Source organism: Gorilla gorilla, chromosome 2 (genome assembly GCF_029281585.2).
Source record: "Gorilla gorilla gorilla isolate KB3781 chromosome 2, NHGRI_mGorGor1-v2.1_pri, whole genome shotgun sequence".
Taxonomy (NCBI): domain Eukaryota; kingdom Metazoa; phylum Chordata; class Mammalia; order Primates; family Hominidae; genus Gorilla; species Gorilla gorilla.
The window spans coordinates 130498242-130517961 of NC_086017.1; the positions used below are offsets into that span (position 1 = coordinate 130498242).

The 19720-nt window shown below is 43.9% G+C and overlaps 1 protein-coding gene across 3 annotated transcripts; it reads right to left on the reverse strand.

The window, feature by feature from the left end:
• Positions 1–14: 14 nt before the first annotated feature.
• On the reverse strand, positions 15–19712 carry POPDC2 (popeye domain cAMP effector 2). 3 transcript variants are annotated; one of them, XM_004036121.5, is made up of 4 exons: positions 18980–19712; positions 13552–13660; positions 7306–7714; positions 15–1611 (listed from the first exon to the last, which is right to left on the reverse strand). In XM_004036121.5, exons 1-4 carry the CDS (start codon positions 19468–19470, stop codon positions 1526–1528), a joined length of 1095 nt encoding a protein of 364 aa, XP_004036169.2. In that variant the 5' UTR covers positions 19471–19712; the 3' UTR covers positions 15–1525. The 3 variants fall into 3 exon arrangements, with proteins under 3 accessions (XP_004036169.2, XP_063560161.1, XP_063560162.1); XM_063704091.1 differs by having other exon boundaries at positions 111–1611; positions 7165–7714; XM_063704092.1 differs by lacking the exon at positions 15–1611 and adding an exon at positions 1618–2500.
• Between the last annotated feature and the right edge of the window lie 8 nt (positions 19713–19720).

The window sequence follows — 19720 nt, forward strand, 5'->3', positions numbered from 1 at the left end:
GCCAGACTCTGTCTAAAAAAAAAAAAAGAAGAAAAAAAGAAAGAAAGAGCAATGGACAAAAAAAAAGAAACAAGAATAGATACTTCACAATAGAAGATATCCATATGGCCAAAAAAAAAAAAAAACTGAAGAAGAAGAAAAGAAAGAAAAGCTACTCAACCCATCAGGAAAATAAAAATGCTGCTAAACATGCCCAAATAACTAAAATTAAAAAAAAAAAAGATAATGCCAACTATTGCTGAGGATGAGAAGCATCTGGAACTCTCATACAGTGCTTGTGGAAATGTAAACTGGTACAATCACTTAGAAAAATTGGTAGTATTTACATACCCAATGCCTGAGTAATTCCATTCCTAGGTATATATCCAAGAAAAGTATACATATGTATACCAAAAGACAGGTACAAGAGTGTTCATAGCAGCACTATTTGTAATTGCCCCAAGGTGGAAACTATCCAAATGCCCATCAATTGTAGATTGGATAAATAAATTGTGGTATAGTCATACAAAGAGCACACAACAACAAAAATGAAAAAACTATTGAGAGGGAGAGATGCCCAAGGATTCCCAGCTGTTTCAGCCCTCATCTGTTTGAGTCTTCCCAGACAGGTGAGTAAAGAAGCCTTACAGATGATTCTAGACTGAGCCACTATCTGACTGAAACAACATGAGAAACCCTGAGTGAGAACCGCCTAGCTGAGCCCAGTCAGGTCCCGCACTCATGAGCACCACATATTATTAGGACAATTTTAAGTCACTATTTTAGGGATTGATATTACACAGCAATAGATAACTGAAATATATGTTGAAGTATTTAAAGAAAAAGGAAAATAGAATATATTACATTTATAAATCTACTTTAAGATGTTTAAGAAAATCTAATTAAGTTTGTAAAAGTCCCTCTAAAAACTATTGTTTAATACTAGGTTCATCAACAGAAAAAGAGATTTGTAAGTTGAATGTCACAGCCTAAGAGAAAACGAGGTTTTTAAATTTCCACTTCCATAAATTTGAATCTTAATTGAAAAATAAAAAATAACCACCAGTGAAAAGCTGGATCTTTGACTCCATTGATCCTTTCAGACAATGCAAAGAAACAACATAGGGAAAGGAGTTGAGTGATTTATTGAGTGCTTACTTGGTGCCACGGCATGTGCTAGGTGCTTACCTAAATCAACTCATTGGATCCTCACAACAACCCTGTGAGGTGGGTTTCATAACCCCCACTGTTTACCGATGAGGCTCACAGAGGCTATGTAACTTGCCCAAGATTCTGCAGCTGGTAAAGGACGGAATCTCTGCCTCTGCACTACCAATGCCTGCTCCTGAAGGAAGGCTTGTGAGGGTGAATTTCTCAAAGTCACTTCAGGTCCTTACTGTAGCGACAGTGTTGGCACCTTCTGTGTCCTCTCTCACCTTGCCTGTGAGCCTTCCAGTGGGTGGGAAAAGAGGCGTGCCTATCAGTGGCCATTCTGTGAACACAGAAGAGAGCTGCGCTGGCCACAGAGAAGATAGTCCAATGATCCTTAAAGTTCAGGCGTGTGGGTTGGAGCCAAAGGGGCCTGTCCCCTGGATATAACTTGAGAGTAGCTCTGGAGAGGAATTCTAGAAGCTGTGGAAAGAAAAAGAGGGAGGATTTTAGCACTATGTCTCTGGACAGTTTGTCTAACTTCAAAGGGTTCTTTTCAGTTTTTTTCTTTTCCTTTACCAATTCCCAATGTTTTAACTGTACTCACTGCCTGACATGATACGGGCAGGTATGCCTTCGAATCATTTCATACTAGAATATTAGGGCAAGTCAGCTTTGAAGGTATCTAGCCCAATCCTCTCCTATTGTAGAGACCAAGAGATCAACTTTTGTTGCTCCCTATGAACGTTCTATAGAACTCTACTTCTTACCTAACCCTATCTAATTTAAAGAAAAAAACCAAAAGCCTGTATTGAATAATGGTAAGTTTCATAAGACTCCTGACTTTCATTTTTACAGAAAGATGGGTAGGAAAATGAGGCCTGTAAGACAGAAGTGGAAACACGACTCAGGAGCAGCCCCAGGCTGCTGTTTTCCAGAGGGCAGGTGGGGAACTGCTGCCTCTAACTTACCTGACCGACAATGGAACCTGTGGCAGGTAGAGGTGGCATGACCCTCTAGAGACCCCTGCTCTGGCCGTGCCACTTTCAAGAGCAAGTTTTCCGTGCCAGGACTCTTTCCAGTAGTTCTGTGAGAAAAGCACTGTTTGCTAGCACTGACAGCTACCAAAAACCTTACAGCTGCTTCTGAGGGGAAGAGCATGATGACAGTGTGACTCTAATCTGCCTCCTCCCAAACAGATGAAGGAGAGCAGGCTGACATGTGACTTAGCTATTCAGGGGCTAAAGAGCTAGCACCTGTTTTCTTTAGGCCTCCACTTTTTGCTGTACTTTTTGTTGTCAGGGGATTCTGCCAGCTGCCACCTTCCCTGAAAAGCCAAACTGGCGGAAATAAGAGGGAAAATCATCTATCTCTGATAAAAGAAAGAGAAAGAGAGAGAGAGAGACTGCTAAACAATTGTACATACAACAGAATCTTAAAATACGCTACACATTTAACTAGTGCTTCACAGCTTAAAAACTGCCTTTATGTATTTTATCACAATCACGCCTCACAGCAACCCGGTAAGGTAGACAGAGCCATCTTGGTCCTGTCCGGCAGATGAGGAACGTGTTCTTGATGGCAGGTGAGTGGCAAGACTAGAGTCCAGATCTTAGAAACACAGAATCCTAGAGTTAGAAGTTACCCTGACACAATAATCCAAGGCATCCTTTTCCCAGAGCATGAATCAGCTTATAAAATCCCTGAGATTTCTTATGGCCCCTGCTTGAACTCTTCCAGTGATGAGTAACTCTCACCACCCATGAGCAATCCAGTATCAATACTGAGCTAAAATCCTTCTTATAACTTTCAGCCTATTCAATTCAATTTCTGCCCACAAGAACTACACCAAATTAAGTCAAATTCTAATTTACATTCTTTTTAAAATTTGAAGATATTACACTTGCCCTTTTCTTGCAGATAAAACATTTTCAGTTCTTTCAACTACTTATCATGTGATTACCTAGAACCATGCCTAAAATATATAGTAAATAGTGTTTATTGAATTGTTTCTCTTGCCCTTGGTACTATGTCCTGATCCTCCTGTTGAGGGGCTCCTTCCCTTACCTCGAGTGTCCTCAATTTTGTAATCTGTTCATCATTTGTTTATTTCAATAATAGGGAGAAAAGAAACAGTATAGTTTTCAGAACAATGTGAAACAAAATAAAAATTGTCCAAATGTCAGACAGCTTTCAATTTATTTTGTGATAATGGATTCATTATTTCACTCAACAGACTACCTCGGAGCTGCATTTCTAGAAGATAAGTCCCTCATTCATTGAGCATCTCCTGTAATAAGACACAGAATGGATCCCTGTGGAGAGTGGCCATCGAATTAAACAGAAAAATTCTAGTGAAGGGAGGGATGATTTGGGGTCTGGCTGGAAGACCCTGCATGAATACATTATCCTGCAGCATAGTTTTGCCTATTAAGAGAAGCAGCACCCATTTTTTGTTCAATTTTGGGTACCACCAGACTAAAAAACATATGTCTCTTCAAAAAGGAGCTCCAGAGGAAACTCTATTTTCAGTTGGTCTTAATTTGGATTGGTGTGAGAGACAAGCACTGGTGTCAATGTGATGAGGCTGTGTCATTCCTAATGATGCAGAATTCAGCCAGCTTCATGCCTCTCATATAAGTGCTGTGCCGGGATGAATAGCAATGAGCTTAAAATTTTGATAACTAAAGAGCCAGGAAATAGATGGTGAATGGTGCCCTACTTTATGAAAGAAATAATAGTAAATTGCTCCCAATCATAAGGGAATATGCTTATTCATTAGAGTAATAACCTTATAGCAAGTTTGATGGTAAATAAGTCAAATCAAACATTCAAAACACAATTTCAGAAAAAGAACTGAGGCTAAATTATCCCATGATCACAGACTACATTGAAAACTGTCAGAAGTTTGGCTAATTTGATCATGTTTTCAAGTTGTTCTGAAAACCTCTATGGCCTGAAAAGTAAACGACGTAAGTTTCCTTTCTCTCTATTGCTTAAACAAACATGAAAAACTATTCTCCCTATATTGCAAGTTCCGGTATTTTAGAAAGTGAGCCTCATCAGCAGTTTTCTCATCTTTAGTTTTAGAAAAGGCTGAATTTGGAAAGAGGCATTTCATACGATAGTATGTATTAAGGGTTGAGGGCTTGGGGACTGAGTTGTGATCTCCTCTCTCATAAAATATCCGCACTGTAGGCCGGGCGCAGTGGCTCACGCCTGTAATCCCAGCACTTTGGGAGCCCGAGGCGGGCGGATCACCACGTCAGGAGATGGAGACCATCCTGGCTAACACGGCGAAACCCTGTCTCTACTAAAAATAGAAAAAATTAGCCAGGCACGGTGGCGGGCGCCTATAGTCCCAGCTACTCGGGAGGCTGAGGCAGGAGAATGGCGTGAACCCGGGAGGCGGAGCTTGCAGTGAGCCGAGATCGCGCCACTGCGCTGCAGCCTGGGTGACAAAGCGAGACTCCGTCTCAAACAAAAAAAAAAAAAAAAAAAAAAAAAAAGAAAAAGGAAAGGAAAAAAAAATCTGCACTGTAATCACATGGTAGGTGATAGATTCTTCACAGGCATAGAATGGAGGGAACTGCTAGTTAAGCAAGACCCACCACCACAAGGGCTGAGGAGAGTCCCAAGGTGCCAGAGAAATTGTAGTGAAATATCACAGAGAGTTCTTGCTGAAAGACACTCAGATGTCCTGGGGCTTGTGTCTACTGTACTGCGGACTGACTACTCCTCTTTTCTTCCTTTGAAAAACTTATCCTTGCCTTCTCAGATCAATCCAAGGGGGTTCCTGGGGACAGCTGGTCCAACACGCTCAAATGAAGAAAGTAAGGTTTAGTGAGGTATGGTTTGCAAAAAGTCACATATTTGATTAGTAGCAAAGCCAGACATAGAAGCCAGGACTTTGGACTCCCAGTCCTGGTCTCTTTCTCATTTACCATGCTGCCTGCCTCCTGATGTTTGGAAAACATTCCCAAAGCTGGGGATTTTACACCTTCACTTGAATGGTTTTCTTTATAGGCAGAAGGAAAAGTACTGATCTTTGGAAGAGTTAGGATTAAAAACTAATAAGATGGGGGTACAGGGTGTTTAGGAGGAAGAATAGATACAGCAAGGCAAAAAAGGTAGGAAAAAGAAAAAAGGAGGTAATAGGAGAGACAAATATATGAACAATAAAATGGAAGAAAACAAGAGACAAGTGAAGAGGGAGAAATGAACTGAGAAGACATAGAAAATGGACACTTAAGAACAGCAAACTGGCCAGGCATGGTGGCTCATGCCTGTAATCCTAACACTTTGGGAGACCAAGGAAGGAGGATTATTTGAGCCCAGGAGTTCGAGAACAACCTGGGCAACATGGGGAGAGCTTGTCTCTACAAAAAAATTTAAAAATTAAACATTATCCAGGCACAGCAACATGTGCCTGTAATCTCTGTTACTTGGGAGGCTGGGATGGGAGGATCGCTTGAGCTTTTGGAGGTAGAGATTGCAGTGAGCCGACATCATGCCACTGCACTCCATCCTGAGTGACAGAGTGAGACCCTGTCTCAAGAAAGAAAAGGAAAAAAGAACAGAACAGCAAACTGAGGCAATCAAGGACTGAGAAGAAATTGGAGAAGAAAGAAGAGAAAAATAGAACCAAGAAAAGAGAAGAAAACCAGGAAGAACAACATGAGAAAACAGAGAGCTGCTGTGAGTCGAAGAGAGAGTGTATAGGTGGATGGGCAAGTTGGACCAAGAGGGATCCATAGGACATAAGGAGCATGCGTGGATGCAGGATGAACGAGTAGGAAGGCGAACAGCTGCACAGAGGGAAAGGAGTGATCAGAGTGGTCAATGCACACTTGGGGGAACTCAACAAAGTGATCTGGGGTGTTAGATTGATCCTTGGAATTACCTCAGAATGAGCTGAACTATGGTTCTAAGGATGCTGGTAACACAGGAGATTGTAAATTCCATATCTACAAAACTAAATCTCTAACCTTTCATCAGTCATCTCTATGGCCTCTTTCATCATTTATATAACCTGTTTTTCAAAATAGACAAACATTCACTCATTCATTTCATGTACTCTGGAGGCCTTCCTCACTGGGCTAGTTTCTCAGGTAATTTATTGGTGCTTTCTGAAGAACCGTGGGAAGCGCCTTCCAAATTGGGAACAATGGGATTTTCCTCAGGAAATTCAGGCCTACATCATGGTTGGGTGGAGTTACCGAGAAAAACATCACAGTATTATGAGGGCAGCCAGGGAAACATGAGAGCAATTTCCCAGAACCACTGGGCACAGCCTTTCTTGTAGACTCTCTGGTGAGGGAAATTCTGTGAGGGAAATCCTGCACACACTGTTAGGCCCTCCAGGATTTATGCACATCCTACCTCCCACAGGTGTGGGTGACTGGGGAAAGCCAGGCTGCCATATACCTATCTGATCATAGTAACATTTAATCATAGCAGTATCTAGTCCTCTGTCTGTGTGATCAACAAACACATTCTCCACTGGGTGACAGGAAAGCAAGATGAGGACATTTTCATCCCCGAGCTATTAGCTCATAATCACAATCCTCTTTAAAATATGCAGTTTTAACAGAGATGCCTGCCCAGTCTAGGCTAAATAACAACTGCTTTCCAGGACGGGCTCTGTACCAGGAAAGACAAGCAATCAGAATTAGAACCCTGCCACATTCTTTTTCTTTTAAAATGCATGCCACAAATAAAAGCCCCTTTAGCCCCAGCTGTGGCCTCAGCTATTAGAATAAACTTGCAAAAAAACAGCAATCTACCTTCCTGCTCAAACGTATCAACCAGCCCACTTTCTAAAATGCAATCAAGTTAATAATGAATGAGTTTTTAAAATCCCTTCATGCCTTGCATGCACCCGGAGTGAGTTGCTATCTTCAAAGTTGGGTTAATGCCACTTTCTGTGAGTCCTCTAAGAGGAGATGTTCCACGAATGATTTTTTTTACCCTAACAAGCTGAGTTAAGGCCAGCCATTGACAGGAATGTGCAGCGGCTGCCTTCTGAGTACTTACATAGGATCCTGAGCCGGTGGCTGTGCCCATGTTAGTTCTCCCTTCACCTCATGTACTCCCCATCACTCCTATAATCCATAAACGATTCTGATCCTGACACCTCCTCAAAATCCTCCAGCACCAGACTGGTGGAGTCCTCACCCAGTATGCCACTGTCTGGCCTGGACAACCTGGCCCGGGTAGGAGGTGCAGGAAAGTTGGTGGTAGCTGGAGGGGTAAAACAAGGGGGTGTTTGCTGGAGAGAGGTGGGTGTGGCCTGAGGATGGGACACAGCTGGCTCACAGACTTCCTCATCACCCTTCTCGGACTCTGGTCCAGCATCTGCAGCAGTGGGACCCAGGACATGGTAGAGGCTGGGAAGGCGGATGTCAAAGCGCAGCCCAAACTTAGCAAAGAGCTTGTCATTGAGAGTGTAGAGCTTCTCCGAGATGTCATATCCCAGCAGAGCCGAGAAGAGGCAGGAGATGTATCGCTCTTTGGTCAGAAGAAGATGGAGACTTTTCCGGGGCCAGGAAATGTAGCTACATGAGGTCTCAGCAGTCAGAGTGACCTGAGAGGGGTCAGAAGCAGACAATAAAAGTTTAAACTAGAAAATTTGTCCATGCTGAGCACAGAGATCATTCAGTCACTTGGCAAACAGCTGTACTTTTACTGAAGAAGCTGTGTGGGAGTACCCCTCTATGGCCTTGCCTGGAGGAGGTCTAGTGGATGACTTTCACTTGTGTGCACTGATATGGGGGTGTCCTGTGTCAGGAGCCCTGGGATCAGCCATTCACTCACTCACCCATCACCTCCTGGAGCCTCAGTTTCCACATCCACTTTTCTCAGCTCTAATTCTGTGGTTCCGTGGCTAATGCCACTAATGACTGCAGAAAGTTCTGAGTCTTATGATTTTTGAGATAGAGAAAGAAGGGGCCTTCTTGTGCTCTGAAGAGTGGTTGAAATGCTGACAACTATTCATTTTAAGAATGAGGAAGGGTAAGATATTGGGGTAGGGACACAAAAAGAGTTGGAAAGTTCAGTTTGAGAAAAAGCTTCTGATGAGGTATGCCAAACTACGTCAGGATCCCAAGCCTGGGATTCAGGTTGGGATACGAGCAAGTTACGAAATTGCTCGTAACTTGGCCACTTCAAGTAACCAAAAGGATCTGATGACTGAAATCAGAAAAAGAGCATAGCGGAAGACAAACTCTAAAGGGTAGAAAATCAAAGGGCACCCCATTCTCCATTTGTTTATTCATCTAGGAATTTCTGAGTACTCACTATGTGCCCATGATGCAAAGCTAAATTACGCTTGCATGGGAAATAAGCAATAACATGTGCCTAGCATGCAGCAGGTGCTTGATAAATCCTTGTTAAAATAATGATGAGTGGTAAAGCTGGGGTTAAAATGGAAACATGCTTAGGACAGTGCAGGAAAAGGGTGCAGAATCACACAATTTTTAATAATCTAATTGACCCTAATACTTTGGGCTGGCAGAGTTCATGATATATTTTTGTGGATGGAGACAGTGGAAATGATGATGATAATGATGTTAGCAGCTAATATTTGTCAAGAGGTGCCAGGTGTTGTGTTAAGCACTTTATATGAATTGTCAAATTGAAAGTAGGGTAGCTTTCCAAACATTCTTTATTAGAGATTATATATAATCCTTTTCATTCCTGCATTGCCTACTGGATCTCCCATTACCCTCCTCTTCTCTTCCTTCCTTTCTGCTATACCCCTCCCCCACGTCCTTTATTCATTTCCTCCTCTCAACTTTTCTCCACTAATTGCTAGCACTGCAATCAGGACCTAAACTACGTTATCGAGGCCAGAAGTGGTTTCATGTTTCAGCTTTACCTCTATCAGTTGTATGATGTCAGATAAATTACTTAATCTCTCTTGCCTCATGAGAAAGAATTCTGAAAATAATACAATCTGTCCATTACTAATAGTTCAGCAAGTAGTTGTCACATCTGCCATGGCCTGTACCTTAGATGTACTTATGAACAATTCCCAAACAAGAAATCAGAGTACCAAATATGAAGCACATGTGTTTGAGCAAGAACTACGCCGAATGTAAATAATGTCTTAAAGCCAAACACAAAGACTGTGAATCTTCTTAGAAATAGGCTGTACTTCTTCCATCTTAAAATAAAACAAAATTTTTACAAATAAAAATTCTTTTCCTTGACCTCACTTCCCTGGCTAGCTATCACTCCACTAATTTGCTTCCCTTTTTAGCAAAACTCATGAAGAAAAAAAAACCTGTTTATACTTAACTGTCTCCAATTCCTCTCTTCTCACTCTCTTAAACCAATAAGACTTTGTCCCTAGCAGTCCACAAAGACTGTTCCTGTTAAGGTCACCAGTGACCTCTAAGCTGCTGAGTCTGATGGTCAGTTTTCATGGCATCCATCAATTTCCCCTTCCTCTTTGATATATCTTCTTCACTTGGTTCCCAGGATGCCATACACTCCTGGTCCATGATTGTTCCTTTTCAAGCTCCTTTGCTGCTTTCTCCTTTCCTCTCCAACTCCTCACCACTAAAGTATCCCAGGGCTCCACTCTTGAACCATTCCCTCTTCCATCCACACTCACTCACTTGGTGAGCTCATCCTATCCAATGGCTTTAAATATCATCTGCATACAACCAACTCCCAAATTTATGTCTCAGGCCCAGATCTCATTCCTGAATTCCAGACTTAAATATCCAGTTGCCTATGCAGCATCTCCATTCAAATGTCCGCAGATGATGCAAACCTAACATCAAACACTGAACTTCCTAGGCCCCCGAAAGCAGCTCTACCTGCAGCTTTCTTTGTCTCAGTTGACAGCAGCACCACCTGTCCAGTTGCTCAGGCCAAAAGCCTTAGAGTCTTCCTTGATCTTCTCTTTCTCTCACATACTATATCCAACCCTTTAGAAAATCCTTTTGGCTGTATCTAGACAATATATGCTATGGCCCTACATGATCTTGCTACCTCATCACCTCTCCAACTTTCTCTCCTGCTATTCCCTCCCCTTCCTCTCTCCATTCCAGGTCCACTGTCCTCCTTTCTGCGCATCAAACACACTGGCCCCACCTCAGGGCCTTTGCACTGGCTCTTTCCGCTGTCTGATATGCTTTTCCCAGATATTCACAGACCTCACCTGTCATCTCTCTCAGGTTTTTGCTCAAATGTTACCTGCTTAACAAGGATTTCCATGACCACCCTATTTAAAATTGCCACCATATCTCCCTTGCACTACTCTAGGTTTTTTTTTTTAAACTAGCAGTGATTATCCTCTAACATATTATATAATTTACTTATTCATTATGCCTATGGCTTTTTGTCTCCCCCATTAGAATGTAAATTGCATGAGGGGAGGGACCTTCATCTGTTCTGTTCACTGATATATTTCAAATCCTTTTAACAGTGCCTGGTATATACTAAGTTTTCAATAAATATTATTGAAGTGAATAAATGAATCAAGGGAAGACAGCCAATCTTGTATACTGCAAAACAACCTAATGTCACTTTCTTCCCCCCCCCCTCCGCACCGCCCCCCTGAGACGAAGTCTTGCTCTGTCACCCAGGCTGGAGTACAGTGGTGTGATCTCAGCTCACTGCAATGTCCACCTCCCGGGTTCAAGCAATTATCCTTCCTCAGCCTCCCGAGTAGCTGGGATTATAGGCACCTGCCACCACCCTGGCTAATTTTTGTATTTTTTAATAGAGATGGGGTTTCACCATGTTGGCCAGGCTGGCCTCAAACTCCTGACCTCATAATCCAACTGCCTCGGCCTCCCAAAGTGCTGGGGTTATAGGTGTGAGCCACCGCGCCCAGCCTCTAATGTTGCTTTCTCATGTCCTGTATAAAATCCTTCCCCAAAGGTCCTCCTGAAATCTGCTTCTTGATTGGTTCTCCCATATATATAGACATATCTGTTGTAACGTTTTGACAAGTATTTAGCTTTTTTTTTTAATACTCACCTCAGATGTTGGTTGAATGAATTAAATGAGATAACCTATGTAAATAGGACTTAGGTCCAGTAAGATAGGATGCAAATTAGAAAAACAGTGATGATTTCTGTGCGATCCCTCCTGTGCTGTGTTCTTGGTGACTAATGAGTGTCACAGTGCCGAACACACAATGAATTCTGACTTAATTGAATTGTCGAGAGGTGTGCTGGAATGCTGATGGATTTGTATTAAGTACAATGTGAATTATAATTTAGGCTGTCACTGTGGATTGCTCTCAGTCAACAAAGACTATGTAATTGCAAAAGGCAAGGACAGGATGAACTCTAACTTAAGATAACACTTGACATTTGCAAAGAGGAAATGGGACTTTACACAGCCAATAGCAAATGTGTGGCTCTCATTGCTCCCAAAGGAGGTACACACTAAAAATATAAATGGGAGGAACATGACCATACCTACATTCCAGGCTGAGAGGCCATGTGGGGTTACAGCCCTTCCTCTTGAGCGTAACTTAGGGGAGGACACCCGGCTTACCCACCACCTGTTCCTCCGTGTCAGTGTCAGAAAGAGCCCTGGTCCAGCTGGCTCAGGTCCTGACTGAGCCCTCCTGGAGGTTCTCATGTGCCTGAGAGAGTTCCTGAAGAAGGTTTCTGGACTAGTTAGGGAGGGTGTGTGGAGGGAGGTCAGGGTAGGAACATGATGGAAATGGGTCTGTGGCTGGTGACACTGGCAGTGGGATCAGGACTGCCTCTCAGGCTCCATCATCACAGAGCCAAGTGTCGGGGTAGGGGCTGAAGCAGGCCCTGCCAGGTAGCACTGCCCGGTGTGTGTCTGTTCCGGGGTTGGCTCATATGTTGGCTTGAGGGACTCCCTGATAAAAGTAGTAGGAGACACATGGAACCCAGTGTTTCCAGGTCCAGCAAACTATCCAGGCAGGGGAGTCCTTAAAAGGGTGAGTGAGTGTGTGTGCATGTGTGTGCATGCATGTGCATGTGTGTGTGTGTGTATGTGTGTGTGTAAACTCTACTCTTCTGGTGACCCTCCCATTTTAATAAAGAACAGAAATGGTAGATCCAGGCAACTTGGCTTTGTCACTTTCTAGCTGAAGACCCTGGGCAAATTACTTGATGTTTTTGGGCCTTAGTTTCCTCAGTTGTTAAATGGAGTAATAATCATATTCAACCCATAGAGTTGTTATGAGAATCAATGAGGCGATATGATATGTGCCTGCCACATGCTAGCCATTCAATAAGTGAGAGCTACAAAGAAAGTGACCAAAGCCTGAGGGATTGGCAGAGATAAGAAGAGTAGGGGCCAGGCAGCCAGGCACCTGCATTGGAGCATGTATGTGAATGCCCCATGGAGTCCTCTGGGACACCAGCTGCCCAGTGGCAAACCAGTTCAGCAATTCTTTTTTTTTTTTTTTGAGACGGAGTCTCACTCTGTCGCCCAGGCTGGAGTGCAGTGGCGCAATCTCGGCTCACTACAAGCTCCGCCTCCCGGGTTCACACCATTCTCCTGCCTCAGCCTCCCAAGTAGCTGGGACTACAGGTGCCCGCCACCTCGCCCGGCTAATTTTTTGTATTTTTAGTAGAGACGGGATTTCATCGTGTTAGCCAGGATGGTCTCGATCTCCCGACCTCAGGATCCACCCACCTCAGCCTCCCAAAGTGCTGGGATTACAGGCGTGAGCCACCGCGCCCGGCAAGCAATTCTTTACTGAACAGCTGCTGTGCTCCAGGTACTTTCCTTTAGAGTCTGGGAACAGAGAGGGAAAAGCCTAGATTTGTACTTCAGAGTTCACTGTGCAGAAGACAGAAAGGAGACCAGATCATTAGAACAGACAGCAAGATGTGCACCAGTTAGCATAAGTAAAAGGACTAGAACAGGCACACAGGAGTGCTAGGCTGTGGGGTGGAAGCTGGTGAGGCTGTGGGGTGGAAGCAGGCTTCACAGAGGAAGTGAGGTTCCATGGTCTCATCTAGAAGGGGAAATGCATTTCAGAGGGGAGAGTAGGGGCCAAGGCATAGAGCTGCAACACAATGTGGTGTGTTTAGGGAAGCACTAGTGGTTCAGCATGGCTAGTATGAGCAAAAAATATGAAGGAGGGAGAGCTGGAAATTGACTAGAGAGCACTAAAAGGTTTAAGTTACCCTATAAGGAGTGTGGGTTTTTATGTTGTGGCACTAGGGTCTTCCAGAAGAGTTTAAGCATACAAGTAACATGGTCTACCCAGGGGCCAGCATCTTCCTACCCTACCTCACCTATGGCTAGGAGCCCAGGAACTCTTTTCACAGAGGAAGAGTGCCCCCGCCTGTAGCTTCACACTGGCAGTGGTGCAAAGGACAGATGTAAGAGGGGAAACATGGAGGCACGGATATTGCTGGGCTACAGTGGGACGGGGTGAGGCGGTGCTGCCACCAGCCTCCCTGTTACCTGGAACACCCCCTCCTCAGAAGGCTGTAGTGATTCCCACTCAGGAGAGTCCATGAACTGGTATGGAAAGATGTAGTGCAGAAACTGCCCATCCTGGCTCACACGAACCCTGGCAAGGGAAGAGAAGAGATCATGTGGGAAAAGGAAAATGGCTCTCCAAGCCACCTATGCTGAAGTTAGGTGTTGCTGATTAACATGAATCTTCCTGTAGAAATACTTTGCCTAAAGCATGGTAAAACCCAAAGCTAGACTAGCCAGCCTAGTTACTGCATGCAAGTAGTTCAGAAAAGGAACCCATTGAGACTTCCAGAACCCTCATTTTCCTCCTCCTTCTCCTTACTGGTGGTTCTCAATTTCAGGCTGCAGAGTAGAAGTCCCAGGGAAGCTTTTAAAAAAAGCACCTAGGCTTGGGCCTTATCCCAGAGCAATTAAACAAGAATCTCTCTAGGTAGGAACTGGATATTATTAGTATTTACATCTCCCCAGTGATTCTAATGTGTAGCCAGGATAGAAACTACTGCTTAAGAACTCTGCTGCTGGCCCGGTGCAGTGGCTCACACCTGTAATCCCAGCACTTTGGGAGGCTGAGGCAGGTGGATCACCTAAGGTCAGGAGTTCGAGACCAGCCTGGCCAAGACAGTGAAACCCCCATCTGTACTAAAAATACAAAAATTAGCCAGGCATGGTGGCGGGTGCCTGTAATCCCAGCTACTTGGGAGGCTGAGGCAGGAGAATCACTTGAACTCGGGGGTGGAGGTTGCAGTGAGCCGAGATCACACCACTGCACTCCAGCCTGGGCAAAAGAGCAAGATTCTGTCTCAAAAAAAGAGAAAAGAATGCTGCTGCCTATTTAAGTTTACATTTACATTAATTAAAATTAAATAAAATTAAAAATTCAGTTCCTTACCTAATTACATTATAGGTGCTCAATAGCCACATATGGCCTGTGACTACCATGTTGTACATCATAGATCTAGAACGTTTCCGTCATCACAGAAAGTTCTGTTGGATCTGCTGCTCCACAGATTCTCCTTTCTCCCTTCCCATTAGCTACATGAAGATTCATGCTTACATTTAACCACTTTGTAGACTTTGAAGGAAGTGGCAAGTCCACTATATGCCAGACTCTACTAGACACTTTACCAGTGTTCTCTTATATAATGTTCACAACACCACAAGGTAGATTATTCATTTCTGTATTTTATAGCTAAGGAAACTGGTGCTCAGAAGGGTTGAGTGGCGAGCTTAAGGCTACATAGCGATCAAGTGGCGGAACTAAAATTCTATGTTCTTAGCACAACACCATGTTGCCACCCTATTACTACAGCTTTGGGTAGATGGTAGTGGACTCTCCTAGCATGACCCCTTCCCGGACCTCTCTAACCGTAGGTGACAATAACAGCTTGTTTCTTTAGACAATGAGATCCCATGCACCCTATCCAGTTGATGGTCCTAGAGTGAACACCTGACTCAAGCTGAGCCAATCAAACTCCTTCCCTGGGAATTTGGAAATGGAATTGCGTGTAAATCATGCCTTGGATGGGGACAATTATCAGGCATTATTAACAAAACTAACACACTCCTCCCTGAAGGAACTAAAAAAAGTTTTTTTTAATCACGTAACTCAGACTTTGAAAAGCATGGGTCCCAACTGGCTATAGAGAAAATAAACTTGAAATCACATAAAATGTCCTAGTAGGACATGTTCTTGTTTCTAGTACTACCTGAGGCTTAGGTGCATGTCTTTCCTTGAGTTTCATAAGAAATCCTTGTATCTTTTTAAATAAAGACCTTTTTCCCCCTTCTGTTGGCTAGAGTGGGTTACTGTGGCTGCAGCCAGAAATCCTAATTATTTGCTTTAATTTTATGAACATTCTTATCCCACACTACCAACAGGTTAAACAACTGCTCTTGACTTGCCCATGACCGCAGGCTTGGTTTCACAACTTAAGGGGTTAGGAGCCTTACTATCGCTGCTTGGTGCCTTTGTACCCTTGTGGCTGTACCTAGCCTAGTGCTCTGCCCCTGCAGGGTAGAAAGACTGCATTCCATGAGAACTTGTTAGAACTGATGGCATGTCATTGATGATGCCTGAGGACAGGGAGTGTATTTCAGATGTGAGACCACATCTGGAAGAAGATTAGAATCCAGTATGGGCTTTATCCTTCCCCCCACCCGACCCCTGCCCAGAAAACTCAGAGTTCCATCTTAAATCTCTCTTCTAAAGTGAGTTATATCAGGCAATGGGGTGCCTCTATTAGGCAAAGGGGGGAGATGAAAAAGATCTCTAAGGTACACCTTGTTCATTTGGGGGAGATATCCTTCCATTATTTCTGGAGGTTTATTGGCTAAACAAATATTTCTGGAGCATCTCCCATGTTCCTGGAGATCTGGGAATGCAGAGATGGGCACAATCTGGTCTTTGTCTTTGAGGATTTCACAATTTAGTGGAAGTCACAGGCACATAAATAACTAGCTGCAAGTCAATGTGATAGGTGCTATTGTGGAACAGTAACAGAGGAGAGAGAAAGATTGGTTCTCTTTGGGCAGCAGACCTCTCAAAGGAGATGACATTTGAGCTGAATTTTGAGGGATGCAAAGGGTATTGAGAAGCAGATAAAGATGGGAATGAACAAAGACCTGGGAAATCCAGTGTGGCAGTCTGTTCTCCAGTATCTGCTTTCTTCTCTTCCTTAATGGTGCTAGATTTTAACTGGACACACGACTGCAGAGCAAAAATCAACATTTCTCTACTTCCCTGGCTGCTAGGCATAGGCAAGTGATAAGTCCTGGCCAATGGGATATCAGCACTCCTGAGCCTTGCTCTTAATGAATGCCTAGGTATACATGCGTGTATACAAATTACCAAAGACCAGCACCAATTAAAAAAACAATTGCACCTATTATCTGACAACCTAAAGCTGGAAGACAGGAGCTTTATTCAAGACTCTGAATAAATATGTATGGAAGGGGGAAAAGAAGGAAAGAAAGAAGCAAGAAAGTAAGGATGGATAAATGAACAAAGGAAACCAAGGAACAAACTCACTTGTGTCACCATAAAAGGGGATCAAAACCTCACTGAAAAGCTTCCATAGGAAAGGAAGACAGCAGAAGAGAACGGCGCTGCTGCAGCACATGTCAGCTCCTTAGGCGAGGATTTCAGCCACCCAGGCAAGCCACCAAAGAGTGACAACCGTAGAGTGTAGATAATGTCTAATGATCTTCGTGGCTCGCTGAAGCCATTTAAATCGGAATGCTGTGCCCTTTATCATCTGTTTCTTCTTCCTTCTTGATCTACTGGAAGATGGATGATCTTCTCCTATATGAATAGCTTAGATAGTTAGTTGCCTGCTCAGGGGGTTGTATATATGGAAGTTTGTGTTTTGAATTTTATATGAGAGAAACGTCTAAGTTAAGCACTGCTTAACAGGGTGATAGACTTTGAGAAAGTCACTTTGCCTGAGTTTTGAAAGAGATTGGTTTCCTTTATTAAAATAAAACAAAAAGACTTCTGAGGTTTGAGTGAAGGACTCTAGAGAACAGTGTGCATGTGAGATGTGGAAGTCTGCACAAGAGTCCCCACTTCCTGGCACAAAGTTCTTGTCTGGTGCTTTGAGATGTTTGGTCCCTTATTGTAACCAGCCCAAGGTTCAGCGATTCTCCTTTAAAACTAGAGCCCAGTCATAGACTAGAAGCCTTTTCCTCCATGTCCAGCTCAGCAAAGCTGAGACAGGGTGACACTGAAAGATAACAAAACTCTTACTCCAAACCTTGAAAGGCCGGAAAAAAAAATCAAAATTGTCTAATTTCTGACTCAGCCTTTTGATGCTAAGTATACCAGGAAAAGCTACACCAAGGGCAAGCCCCCCTCTCCCCTTCACTGGGAAGTGATCTTATACAAGTTCACAGTAAATCTATCCTACCTGAACTATACAGTAACCATACATGCTTCCAGCAAATGGGCACCCTACACTGGAGGGAGCACTTCTGCTGGTCTCAATTTCCTCCTTTGAACAGACGAGCTATAACATCATGGGTCTCATGAATGAGCAAGTTCCCTAAATTGTCTTTAAGCATGGAACTATAGGTGCAAACATTTTCACAATAGTTATATGTATTTGTATTTACACCTATATTTGTTTACAAATAATCGCATTGGTTTACACTTTCAGTTCACCAATAAATGAAATAAAATGTACCCTCACAAAATGTCTCCCCTCCTAGCTCACTCTATCCAGGACCTCTGAGTTCAAACAAAATCAAAACATATATACATGATACTTCAGGTTCTATAAATGAATACACAAACATGTATTATTACTATTAGTGGTAGTTGTAGTACCATTAGCATCATTGTCAAACTTTTTTCTCCATTGTGTGGTTGGCAGTATTATCTGGATTTGTTTTTTGTTGTTGTTGTTGTTGTTTTCTTGGAATTGGAGCCTTCTAATTGCCATCTTACCTTTTCTATCACATTCTCCTGGTCTCAAGAAAGCTGGTGGAGTGGGGGTTGTGGGGCTCAAGAGCCACTAGGGCAGTATCAAAAAATCCACAATTGCCTACTAACTGTGTAGCACAGAGCCCCGTGATGTTTTCTCAGAAGAAATCAATGCCCAACATTCACATCCAGGTTGACTGGGCATACACTGATCCTGACTAAGACCATTTCTGCCCATATCTGACTGTCAGCCTTCTCCAAAAGAGGCGGTGCTTCCACAAAAGCTTTGATGAGATAGGTGTATCACTTCTCTTCTCCCATTGTTGGGCCCTCAGATTTACAGTACTGTACTTGACTTCTTAGTCTGCAAGAACCTCAATAGAACAACTGGAAATGGAAAGGTGGGCAAGGGGTATTCACTCTCCCTACCTGGCTACATACAGGTACCCCAAACACAAGTGGGGCTGTTTCCTTGATGCCTTGGCAGGGAACAGGGGTTATGAGAACCACCCCGCTATCCCGACCTCCCATTTCTGGCATTGTTCCCTGAATATAGTTGGTGCTTAGCAAATGTTGAATTTGAATAAGGAACAGATTAACCTTATTGAAATGTTAGTTTTTCAAAGCTTACAGAGATATTGCTGCAGCTTAGGCATCACACACTGATATGTGTGTGGTGATGGTAGAGGGGTTATTTAAGGCCCAGGCTCAAGACACACGCACTGCACACCTTCCAGCAGCAAGTGCACATACAATCATTCTTGCCAACCATGATGCCTCATGAACTGGTTTCTTCTTGGAAAATGCCAAAAAAGAGGAAGCAACCCCACTCTTAGAAAAATCTATTTTGGTTTGTTTGACTTGTCACATCCTTCCCTCAATGGAAGGGGACACGAAATGGAAAGGGACATGAAATGGAAAGGGACACACTAGGAAATGAGAAGTGTGGGCTGGGGAAAGAAATTCTGGGCAATGGATAGAGTAGCTTACCGGCCAGAGAGCAGCAGGGACAGGCGGTTGATGGGTGTCTCACCCTCCACAGCATAGGTCTGTTCAGTGGCCAGAGTTAAGACCTGCTCCTCGCAGCAGTGAACAATCTCCTTGTATGTCTGTAGGGGCACCTGCAAGGGCAGGCACAGCGTCTTGTAGAGGAGGCCAAACTCCTCAGGGAGGGTGTCCTCACGCAGGCGGTATACCAGGTGTGCCAGCTGGAGCAGGCAGACCACAGCCAGCAGGAAGCTCCAAAGAACAATGTCCAGGCCACAGGCACTGAACCAGCCCCACAGCACGCAGCACAGGTAACCTGCACTCAGGAAGCCAAAAAGATAGAAGCATCCATACACCCCACTGCCCCCCATGAAGCCCAGGAGTAAGAGGCAGTTGGCTAGGTGGTAGACAGCCCCTTCCACATCCTGCTTCCAGCTAATGCACGCTGAACCCTGCAAGAGAAGCTGGCCCACTCTGCTGCTGTTGGCGCTCATCTTTGGGGCCTCTCAAAGCCTCACTGGGCTCTAATACTGTCCTCACATAGGAAATTCAGAAAATGAATGAATCCATCCGCTCAGGGGTCTTCTCACCTCCGGCTTCTCACTACCGACTCCACCTTTCCTAGAAGGAATGCTTCCGGTGGCTTTGGGAAGGAATGATGGAACATAGTACACTTCATGGAGAATTTAAAAACCTCTCTCTTTCTCTCTCTCTCTCTCTCTCCCCCTCTCCCCCCCTCCCCTC

Bases quoted from the DNA above. Each gene is read 5' to 3' on its own strand.
- POPDC2 (XM_063704091.1), bottom strand. From the start codon at position 19,470: ATGAGCGCCAACAGCAGCAGAGTGGGCCAGCTTCTCTTGCAGGGTTCA. The intron at 13,661-18,979 runs GTAAGCTACTCT...TTCCCTTGCCAG, and splicing joins TCCCTGCTGCTCTCTGGCCG to GGTTCGTGTGAGCCAGGATG. The intron at 7,715-13,551 runs GTAACAGGGAGG...GACCCCTCTCAG, and splicing joins CTGAGGAGGGGGTGTTCCAG to GTCACTCTGACTGCTGAGAC.